Raw genomic sequence first — 12,327 nt, forward strand, 5'->3', positions numbered from 1 at the left:
ATTGTATTGCACAGTAGAGGAAGAAAAAAAAGTCCATCTGGTGCTTTGGTGATCACACTGATTTCATATTGGGGATTGAAATTGTTCTGGCCCAGTGAGCTCATGAGTTTGATAGCTTCTGGAGAGTAACAGTTTTCTTATTTCTTGTTGTTTTGACACTCCGATCACAAAATGCTTCACGTTCACTTATGCTTAACGCTTAGAATACACATTCCTTGAAATACTGTACGTATGAAATGCCACAGTTGATTTATAATGACACACATACATGTCAGAAAATATAATGCGCTATACAATGCATGTGATTAATCTTGTTCACTACAAGACAGCCTTCACCATTTCAGCCGGTCTGTGCAAAAATCTAACATCACTATAAACAATATTATAACTTAAAATCAGATATTCAACAGCTGGTCCTATCCTGAGAAACTATTACTGCACCTGTTACACCTAAAACATAGATAACCTGCTAGCTCAATACTGAAACTTAAATGGGTTCCTCAAAGTACCTTTTATAGGTCTGACATCAGATGAAACAACCACACTCACCACACCAGGCCGTTCACATTCACATTCATTCTATTGCACCTTTAGTGCACTATATAGGGTGTAAAATCTAGAGTCAGTTCACTTCCTCTTCATTCCTGGTCACTGCCATTCATCAGAGATACACTAGAGGGCATGCATGGGAAAGAAAGAATCGGAAAATGGTAGGCAGGTTTAATATTAATATTACTTAATAATGGTTTAATATTATTTGCAATATTAACATATTTTCATATATTTTGAAAATATGGGATTTGGGATTTTGCGGGAATTGCAACTGCTGAGTGTTAAGTGTTGGTGATCAGTTATCGAGCGAAATTTTCTTGAAAGGAGTGCCACAATGTTTAAAACAAAGTTTAATTGTTTGTGTTGATCTGCACAGTTTGTTACTGCATGGCACCACAATTTATTTTTGCTTAGGGGTGCAAGAGAATTGGTTATGGTTCCCAATCCTGGTCTTTACCCACTGTCCTACACATTTGAGTGTTTTATCTGCTCTAACACACCTGATCCATATAATCAGCTAATTCTAGTCCAGGACCAGGGTTTGGAACAAGGGGCTTAAACTTTTTCTAAACTCCTAAACTTTTGATGCATGGCAAGGCAGATTTCACTGTGCCAGTGTGCTCTCTGTTTAAAAGAACAGGATTCAGCGTGGCAAACATGCAAGCAGACATGTTCTGTAAGAGTGTGTAATGATGTTTTTTTTATCTAGCTTAATTTAATGTATATTATTATGCCTTGTTCCAAATTGTGTCCCTGAGGGCCACAAGGCCTTAATGCAAAGTGGTGTAGAATCTTGATCACAAAGGGCTGGTGTGGGTGCATGTTTTCATTCCAACCAAGCAGAAGCACTTTGCTGATAAAATTGGACACCCCTGCCTTATCTTATTTCTCCTTTTGGGCTTCAAAAGGGTGCACACAAGTGCCCTCTGTGTCGCCTTTGGTAAAGCTTGCACTGAAGAGGAGCAGCGTTGTCTTACCAATCCCTCTGTGTTTTCGATCACTGAAATGAATGCAAAATCAAAGCAAACACCGCAATATTCATAGAAGCTTGCAATTTTTCAAAATTACAGCAGATTTGGGCCATTGTGACGTCATCGCAATGTGCATTTAGCTACAGCCCTCTTCGATTCATGTTCGTTGAACATAAGTACAGATAAAAGGTCTCATTTACCAACAAACATCAGTACGAAAGACTGTGCAAAACTATTTTGTGCAATTGCAAAGTTTTCTGCAAAATAAGGAGTACATTTTGAAAAAAAAAAATTGCCCACAAAAATCACAAAAAACTATGAAATCCTGTACGGACTGTCTTACCCCAAATCCGTTGAGATCATGAGCGAGGATCAGTCACAGAGGATGAGGTTGTTAAGAGTTGTAACGATTCGATGGTTTGGATCCACTCATCGATTTAAAACGCAATGACTGAGATTAATTGATACAACAGTCATAAATCAAGCATCGATTATAATTATTAAATTTATATAATTATATAATTATTAAATTGATTATTATATGAAAATTTGGATTGATTTTACCTTTATATAAATTTTTAAAAAAAAATTTAATCCATGAAACCCGCTTTCAACAGAAGCTCCAGCAGATCCCAGGTATGTATCGCTGCAGCCCGGAGACCTCCAAGTGGGAGGTACTTAGCTGCAAGCGGGAGGTACTTACCTCTAAGTGGGAGGTACTTAGAAATTAGGATTTCAGAAATGGGCGGATTTTAGGCGAAAATGCAGAATTGATGGAAAGGATTCGGAAATCGCGCCGAGTGCACAGATGCGCGGTGACAAATGATGACAAAAACACCGATTTAAAACTAAATAACACTTTTTCTTGTAGCATTAATTTTTTTCAGCTTTGTCGTTATTGTATACATGTCCAATGCCATTCTATTTGAAGATTGAAGTTTATATAATAATTGTCTAATATTAAATATTAATTTTAAAATCCAACAATATCAAGATGGAAACAAACTTAAATCGAGATATAACTGCACTCACTGAGGTGAATGTGTAACAATATTATAACCAACATTTTTTTTTTATTGCTCAATGATTTTATTTTTAGGTGAACTATTCCTTCACAATAAAATCTACTACAAAATATGTACAAGTAATTCACAAATAAACAAAATTTGACATATTTACAGTCCATAGTGATAAAAGGTGCCGTGCATGTTCTCTGCATATACAATGACATTACTCATTAGCACAGCTAGACTGCATGCATGAGAAACTGCACTATCCTGGGTAAAATACTTCGGTGTAAATGCCCTGGAGCTCGCCTCATCTGCCCTTACCAGTGTAACCTGGTACATACACAGCAAGCACATTATAAAACGGATAAAATAAATTCATTTAACAAACAAAATACACTTCCTTTTGTTGATTCTACATAATCTGGGAATTCAGTGTGTCAATGTTTCAAATTTAAAAACTGCAAGTTTACACGTTAACTCCACCAAACCGCCGGAAAAAAACCGACAGCTTAATTTACATGACAGACACTACACTAACCAATCGAAGTCCTCTGGAGGTTTGTACCGCCCATTTGGAGTTAAAGTCCCTCCCATTTTGAGCTCCGACTTCCGTTTATACCAATCTCACAGATCCACTTGATTTTTTAAAATCTCGCCCTCTGGCGGAAATTACAAACCGGAAGTGGCATTAGAGTGGGCGGTATCGGCGTGTAAATAACCTCTCAGCAGAACCATGACTTCACAGTCTATGTAGTGCACCTACGTAGGCAGTAGCGAGCCGTTTGGGATTTTAATGTCATTTCTACTGACGTTATTGTAGCTTTTGCCCAAGCAGTGAGAGACAGTAAGAGGTGTGGAGACAGACCTGAGTGCAGGAGAACATCTCCAGCCATGAGGACCCCAGAGGATACATGGAGTGTTTATTATTACCTGATGTCTTACAGGTCAGTGCTTTGTCTTCGGTTTGAATTAGATACGCGTGCACATGTGATTTAGCACTGATCTTTGGGCTTTTACAGTGGAGTTACAGTGTAGTTTAAATGCTTGGTGATGTTAGTTTTGTTAGCAGGTTGTAGAAACACGATGATAATGTAAAATATTTGAAACACGCCTATTTTTATTTTCATGATTCACAGTAACATCAACACCAGCATTAACACGAGCTCCCAGGGTTACAATTTCCAAGCAACGGTTTCTAGGTTTGTTTTCACTCTGTAGGCGTGATGCTAGCAGGCTTTCATAATTTGGTACACTTTTGGTAAATGTGTACTTGTAAGTTGTTTGTGTGTGAGCACTAGAAATTGAGTCTTGTCCTATTTCCAACATGCTGACTGAGGGATATTGGATTTTTTATTTATTTATTTATTTATTTATTTATTTTAAAGAGCAAACTTAAGCAAACTCAAATAACGTTGAGCTGAAGTGTTTTCTTGTTTCTCAGCACAATTCCAGAAAGCCCCTAGAGATCCTGGCTGCATGCTGACTGAGGAGTGTCAGGCTGCAGTGATGCTCTCCACCGAGACAGTCCGAGAGCTCCAGACTAAAGAGCGCAAACACAAGAGCAACCTGAGTAAACAGCTGGCCAGTGCACTGTCTTCAGACCTGAACAGGTAGTGCTTCCATATCACATTCATCCTGAGGATGCACCTGAATGCTTGTACCCAGAGGCAGCTGGTTATAAATGTAGGGTTTTCCTTACCATTGAAAGGCCTAGGTGCAGCACCTAAGTGTTTTTTTGGAGCCCCGTAATCCGAACGAACATAAAAAGGCGTGAAATGAATAGACTTTTGACAATAAGTGCAATTAGTGTTGCCAGAACATCTGCTAGATTTGATCTCCATTTTGGCTGATGGACTATATGGCCAAAAGTAGGTGGACACCTGACCGCCACAATTTGTATGCATTTGCATTAAGATTTCCCTTCACTGGATCAGAGGGGTCCAAACATGTTCCAGCATGACAGTGCCCCTGTGCACAAGGTGAGGTCCATGAAGACATGGTTTCCCAAGGTTGGAGTGGAAGAACCCATGTGGCCTGCTCAGAGCCCTGACCTCAACCCCATGGAACACTTTTGGGATGAACTGGATCGCTGAGTGTGTGCCAGACCTTCTCAGCTCACATCACTAATGCTCTTATGTCTGAAAGGCCACAAATCTCCACAGACCTGTTCTAAAATCTTGTAGAAAGCATTACCCGAAGACTGGAGGCTGCTGTAGTAACAAAGAGGGGAATAACTCCATGCTAATGCCCATGGTTTTGGAATGGGATATTCAAGAAATGTATAAGGGTGTGATGGTGAGGGTACGTACTTTGACAATGTAGTGTTTTTTTTTTTGTTTGTTTGTTTTTTTTTTCCGTCCCCCCATTTATTTTTTTAAATTATTTTTTGTAAGACTGTCACTGATGCATCTGTAAAACTTCTTCAGGAATGACTGAAAAGTCACATTGCAGCGAGTGTAATGAACATGAGCAAGGAAGATATGTTTCCCCTAAGATAACTTTGGAGAAGAAAGTTAATAAGTAGATAGACTACTTACATTGTCCAATCAAAATGCAAATTACACAAACGGACAGAAAACTGAACTGTAAGTTGAGTCGTTTTTTTTCTTTTCTGTTTACCATGTTTGATGTTCGGATGAAACACAACATGAAGCCAAGTAGAGCATTTTGGACTTAAAATAATGGAAATCATAATGTCATCTGTCTGTCTTTGTGTGTGTGTGTGTGTGTGTGTGTGTGTGTGTGTGTGTGTGTGTGTGTGTGTGTAAAATACTTCAGTCCTCCCATCTAAAAATCACCACCAGCAGCCAGTGGTTGTACTATTAGTGCTCTCGAACTATGGCAGTATAAAGCAGTGAGAGTGTGAGGTTGTGAGTTGGATGTCCTGATCCACAGGACACAGCTTGTGTTGACGGATGCTGCTATTGTCTTTGGTGTTTTGCATAACTTAGCAACAAAGCTTAGAGAGAGTAGGCTTGGCTGCTGATCAGATATCGGCGTCGGATCAGAATCTGGGATTGGCCGATACTGAGCTATGAAATTGATATCGGTGTCATATAAACAAATGTGTATATAAAGAGGACAGTTTATTCCGAGTTGAAGTTCAAGTCCCAGGTCTGTCAGAGAGCCGCTGTTAACTATCTGCTGCTTAGGTGTCTGTGCTTGGAATGACTTGTAAGCTAATTTGGATAAAATTGCCAGTCAAATGAGTATGTAAATGCTCACCCTCCACTTTTTAACCTTAAAGAAATATATTCCAGCATTTTTTCAACCTGAACCTCTGTCTGCTTTGTCTTTAGTATACAGGTGACTGCCGTTAATTATATTATGCCGTACTGAGAGAACTCTTATTGGAAGTCTAAGGGCAGTTGTTGAATTTTAAAATAAATAAATAAATCTACAGCCATTACCTCATCAAATTCAAATTTTTTTTGGTCATACACACAACCATGCAATGCACGACGTGCAGTGAAATGATATGCTTTTAACGACTGTCTGGTGACATAAAAAAGAATGTACTTTTTCTAGTTGCATGCAAGTAAATTCTGCTTTATGGAAATTCGTGTTTTGTGTCACTGGACAGATATAAAAATGTTAAAATATAAATTTTAATTTATTTATATGCTACCAAGAAATTCCCAGTCAAAGAGTTTGAGCTTAATTGACCAGTTTCTTTGGCTGAATAATTCATTCAATTGTTTTATAATAACTTGCGCTTCCAATATCAGTCAATCTATTTGGAGTAAATAAATATTCACTTCTTTTCTCAGTATGTAGAACTAGGTCACAATTATGGTTATTTATGGTACTCACTTGTCATAAATATGCGGTACGTAACATTTACGTCAAAAGAAACACTAGGGTAAGTGTTTAATTTCACAAACGGGCATAATAAGTAAGCTTTAGGAAGCGTGTCTGATCGTCCTCGAGCTTGTCCTGACCTACTTCTCCATCACTGTGGTGTGAGCGTGGTTGTTTTAGCCGTAGTGGTTCCAGCATTACTAGAGTAAAATACTGGGTCACCCAGCTCAGTCACACTGCTATAGAGGACATGATGATGATGATTAGAGTTTAGAGCAAAGGAGCACAAGGCTTTTGTTCTTATGGAGTCTTAGGATATAAATTCAGATTGTCTCTCATTGCCATGTGAACCATGGTTAGCATACAGAATTGATCATATCATATTCCAATTTACTCTCAGCACCTAAAACATAAGGAACTTAATGATTTAAAACATGTACCCTCATCTGAAGCATGGTGGCTATCTACAGTATGTATGGCTCCCAGAAGGACTCGTACACTTGTCTTTATTGATGACCACGCCATCCTCAAGGTCAGAGTGCTTTTATAGTAACGACTTGTTTAAGCTAGTACAGTGTAGGATTCAAAAGGAGCAGAATAGCACGTGCACAAAAGGACGTGGCAACCTCAGTTTCCAGTTCTTGTCCTGATTGGTGTATTTTAGTTTACATTGTTAATAGTTTTTGCTGAACTACTTTGACCGATGTGCTACCACAACCATGGTTCACTTTAAGAGTGGAATGGTGTTGAATACTTCACTGTATCACAGGCTCCAGATCCTCCATGACCCTGATGAGGATAAACATTTCTGAAAAGGAATCAATCAATAAATAAATCAAAGATGGTGTCTGCTTCTGATTTGCAATTTTCAAACAGGTTGATGTTAGATACCATATAATATTGCTCCAGTAGTGTGAAAAACTGTGAATCATCTTGTGGATATTTATTATTGTTGTTGTTGTTGTTGATGTTTCTGTCACACTAAAGATTCCTCAAACGGTTGCAGGCTGTTGCAGGAGGAGCAGGAGACGGACGTGAGTGTGTGTGTGAGCTCAGGTTTCCGGCTCAGGGCCCATAAGGCTGTGCTGCTAGCTCGAGCTCCTCACCTCCTCCAGGGAACCGCGCCAAATGCTTCCATCATCAACCTGCAGGGAACGGAACCTACTGCACTCAAAGAGCTCATTCGGTGCGTATTATACGTCTGTACTCTACCATGTGCTGCTTTTTTTGGATCAGTCTGTCTGATTTGATTTATACAACGCTCTTCTGTTATAACGTTACCGTATGATGAAGCAGCAGCTGTCACTTTGCAGTACACTGATATGCATAAAAACTGGTACAAGTGTGGAAGGTCAAGTTGAAATTTGTACCTCTGATTTTATTGAGGGTTTTCTTTTTGTCCCGCTCTTTGTGCTCGGTATTATTGTCTATACAGCCAGCAGATTTGATTTTTCGGCAGTTCTGTGCCTGCACATCAGTTTCTTTGAGTTAATTTGAGCAATTAAACACAGAGCATATTTAAATATACTGTAGGTTTGGCAGGGAATTATTAATGGATTCTTCTTCTTCTTCTTCTTCTTCTTCTTCTTCTTATTATTATTATTATTATTATTATTATTAATTTTCGCATTTAATATGTATCTTGGTTGACATCACCAAATATGTTTTCAGCTTTAATGCTATTTCCTCTCAAGTGTTATTAAACTTCAAGCTGCATTGTCATTAGGTGGCTGACAGGTGGTGCTGTATATCAGCTTTTGTTGTTTCCATATTTAGCTGTTTCCCTTTTTCTCTCTTCAGTCATAAATTGTTGGCTTACTACACTTTTCAATTAACCAACAGATATCCTGTCTAAAGGCAGGAATCACTTGTGTATCGTTTTAGCACCTCTCCTCAATAACAGCTTTGTGCATTGTGCTAGTGATCGTGCTTCATTCCCATTATTTGAGTTAGTTGTCAGCTTTCTCGTTTCTTCTATTTTCTTTCTTTCTATATAGTTTTGCAAATTTTTCTCTTTCACAAACCTCCCATACTGTACCGAGACAGATGCTTTCGCTTTCTCTCTCTCTCTCTCTCTCTCTCTCTCTCTCTCTCTCTCTCTCTCTGTGTATCTGGAACACCATGCTCACTGCCCCTGAAAACTACCTGAAATAAACACACCCTAGAGATGCACCTTGTACACTCACTTGGCAAAGTTTATTTCGAAGTAGAACTATATATTTGTAGCGATAAAAGATTATACTAAATGGGGCAGTGTAAGAAGACACGGTACAAGAACTAGAGCTTGTGCGATATTGATTTTTAATTTTTTTTTTTTACATGTTTATGTGCCCGATAACCAATATATATTTATTTTTTGTCTTACTTCTGTTTTTAACACAATGATAATAACACCACTGAACTGAAAAAACAGTTTTATTCATAACAATTATCATTCATTTCCTCCTTGCATAGAAAACAAAACTATTATTTCTACATCAATAAATAGAGTGCAAATGAAAAAAATAAAATGCACTGTTGCTAAAGTTTCTTAGCACCAAGCTGCTTAAACTACATATCAAGCATTTATGTAACGCATCTAATTTGTACGTTAATGGCTGTTACAGTGGTCCTGTGCGCAATTCTCAAAATCCCAGAAGATGGCGCCATTTATCAGTTGAGCCGATATTTAAAAAATCGTTAACCCGATTACGGAAAATTGCTTAAATATCGTGAAAAATATCAGTAAAACCGATTATTGGTCGATCTCTAACAAAAACAGTACTGTGATTGACATGGTCACTGACTTGACTGTTTGGAGAGGAGCCTCCTAAAGACCTGTGGTTATATTCAAGCTAATAGTTTCTCACTCTTTAGTCAACAGCTAGACTAATCATATGAAACGTTCACACTATCATAGACATGAATGAGGAGAAAGAAGCTAGGGATATAGAGCACTGTAAGAATTGGTGAGGAATGTGTACTGAATTTCTAATTTTAGGTTTTCGCTTGCTTGACACGTTGGTATAGGCATTTGTTTATTTTCTAATATGGTAGGAAGCTAGTGTATAATAGCTTGCCATTTTCTCCTTGAGGACTCTGTAAGGTACCCGAGGTCATAGTTTTGTACTATACGTTGTATTTTATATAGATAGCTAAACTTGGAGGTCTGTCAGCCTTGTAGATGCATGCAGCCATTTTTTCCTTGTCACACTGATGCATCCAGTAATATTTTTATTCTTAGGATGCTTCTGTAATACTGAGGAAACATAGTAATTATATCCAGAGAGCTGTGCACACTTGGGCAGTGTCCAAAACTGCATTCTACCCCCACTCCAGTCATACCTGTCAAGCAAGCTGCAGACAACAAAGGCCATGACCCCTACCCCGCCCCCCTGGTGGTTCAGAGGCCATGAGTGACTGCTTATACCGCATACAGTTAGAAATAGCCCTGCAATTTTTCCGTATTACTTAGTATGCATTATGCATTTTGAATGGCTCTGTGAACATGCATTGATACTCTTGCAGCTGTGATATTAAATCATCTTCCACATTAGCATTTTCCTACCAGAGAGGATGAAATTCATACATTTACATTTACTCATTTAGTAGCTACTCCTATCCAGAGTGACCTAAAAGCATGCACTTAAAGGAACAGTGATGCAAAAGCATCTACCACATCCATAAGGTTTCATTACCTGAAATACAAGAGACAAATGCTAGTTTTTACAATGCTAGAGTGGTCTCCCACAATTTCAGATTTAAGTGCATACACAGTGCAAAGGACAATGTCATACATGTCCAAAGTGTCCGTAGTATATGAATGGGTGTGTGTATGTGATTGTGCCCTGCGATCATCGCAGTCCTGTGATGGCTTAGCACCCTGTACAGGGTGTACCCTGCCTTCTGTCCCATGCTCCTTGGGATAAGCTCCAGGTTCCCCGTGAACCAGTAGGATAAGCGGTATAGAGAATGAATGGGTGGATGAAAACAAGTGAATACTACAAAAGGCAATTAGTGCAAGGTAAGTGCGGAGAAAGTAAGGTGGACGATCTTTAGACTTTTGTGGAAGGAATCGTGACACTGGGCTGTTTGGGGTAGAGAGGGAATCCTTTTCCTCCAATGAGCAATTAGAACGCTGAAGCAGCCACATCTTGCATTACAAGTTTGTATAGACCTCAGAGAAAGAAATCTCACAGCAGCTTTAATTAGCATATTTATATCATGATTAAACGTGCAGCTTTCTCCTACATCTGTGTGGTGATTCGCTTAATGTGTGTGGATTGTAGGCGAGTGTACACAGACGATAAGTGCCTGGGGAAAGGGAGTGCTGCCTCTGCTGGACTGCATGGGCTCTCGCTGCTATCAAATGGCGCTGTGGTGGAGGAGGATGTAGAGTTTCACGCCAGTGCAGATCCAGGTGAGGGACAATAATATTAATAAAAAGAGATTGATCTCTGCTATAGTTTGTAGCTATGTGATGTACTTTTGCCAAATTTGATGGCTATCATGGATAGTGTCAGGAACCACATAAGCAAGTCTGTTTGAGATTACTGAACAACTGAAGGCGCTTTGACATGAGTTGTTAAAGTCGTAGCTTAAAGACTTCCTCACTTGTTAACTATGTAAGCCTTGTAACGCCAGTTCAAAACTAGAGAGGCAAACATGTCTTGACTGATCTGTATTTAGGGTTAAGGGTGAAACTGTGTAAATGCAATTTTTTTGGCTGATGATGCAAATCAATTTCCCAGCAGAGATCAATAAAGTCTTATCTGTTGTGCTCTCTCTCTCTCTCTCTCTCTCTCTCTCTCTCTTTGACTCTGTCTGTGTCAGAGTCTGTGCGTTTAGAGCCTGCCTCTGGGCTCGGTGCTGATCTTTTAGCCCTGTATGAACGAGGTGAATCCTGTGATATCAGTATCCAGGTGGGAGACAGAGTCTTCTCGGCTCACAGGTAACTTGACCCCAAGACATTTAGCGAGCTGAAGCATAATTAACACCTGGCTGATACACTGGAACTGCCAAGCACAGAACATGTACTATACTTGGAAGTTGGAGACAGTCTGAGCTGTCCTGTATCATTATAGACATAAATAGATTAGATTTACTGGCATTGTGATTGAATCAATAAGAGTAATAAGGCCTGAGGGACAGTGAGAGTCTGTCTTCTGTGCTCATTATTATTATGTTCCAAATAAAAAGTGTTTACACTGTAATTTAGCATGAACTAGCCATTCTGTCTGCCCTAAACAGTGCAATGGCAAAGCTAAGTAATGGCAAACGTACTGTTTGATTTAGCGGAGATTACCTTCATTATGACCAGGTTGTTACTATGGCAACTGAGTTTGACCAAAAGTCTTGCCTCTCCTCTCTTCTCCTCTCTCAATTCAGTTACAAAACACAGTTCAAAGTTAATCAATCACTCACAAGCAGACTGTGACATTCTGCAACATATTTTGTATCAAAGGCTGTATTTCTCTCTTAGAATGCTCTATAATTGCTCAATTTCAGAATTTTTCGTGTAAATTAAATCAGTGGAAATTCAACATTTTTCCACAGCGGAGAAAAATTGCACCGCTGTCACGACCTCAACTCTCTTACAGTGAGCATACAGTATCTGCTCTCCTGAAAGCCAGGCTCTTCTGTTAGCCTTTTCTGAGCCTGTACTCGGTCAGAATCGGTCTCTGTTTTACATAGAGTATATCTCTGATGGTTAAGACATACAGTGCCCTCCATTAATATTGGCACCCTTGGTAAATATGAGCAAAGTAGGCTGTGAAAACTTGTTTTTATTGTTTACCCTTTTGATATTTTGTTCAGAAAATTCACAGAAATACTCTGCGTTCATGCAGATCAAACAATTGCAAACAAAAACACAGGTTTATCCAAAAAATATGGATAACACCGTCAAAGGTATACTACCATATTTGATCTGGGATGTCTATTTTGTTAACTTTTTAAATTTCATGCTTTTTCTCTTACCAAACATTTCCTCCAGAATTTTTCAATCGCAGAAA

At 38.9% G+C, this 12,327-nt stretch overlaps 1 protein-coding gene across 3 annotated transcripts in view; it reads left to right on the forward strand.

Annotated features, from left to right (window-relative positions):
- The first annotated feature begins 3,222 nt into the window (after positions 1 to 3,222).
- Positions 3,223 to 12,327, forward strand: part of btbd8 (BTB domain containing 8) — a 36,869-nt gene continuing 27,764 nt past the window's right edge. For all 3 annotated transcript variants that reach the window (XM_053683643.1, XM_053683644.1, XM_053683645.1), the window contains exons 1-5: positions 3,223 to 3,477; positions 3,975 to 4,143; positions 7,341 to 7,520; positions 10,603 to 10,733; positions 11,147 to 11,264. In XM_053683643.1, coding sequence (XP_053539618.1) covers positions 4,010 to 4,143; positions 7,341 to 7,520; positions 10,603 to 10,733; positions 11,147 to 11,264 — 563 coding nt within the window. In that variant the 5' untranslated portion in view covers positions 3,223 to 3,477; positions 3,975 to 4,009. The remainder of the gene's footprint in view (positions 3,478 to 3,974; positions 4,144 to 7,340; positions 7,521 to 10,602; positions 10,734 to 11,146; positions 11,265 to 12,327) is intronic.

The sequence above is a fragment of the Ictalurus punctatus genome, chromosome 11 (genome assembly GCF_001660625.3).
Source record: "Ictalurus punctatus breed USDA103 chromosome 11, Coco_2.0, whole genome shotgun sequence".
NCBI classification, from domain to species: Eukaryota; Metazoa; Chordata; class Actinopteri; order Siluriformes; family Ictaluridae; genus Ictalurus; species Ictalurus punctatus.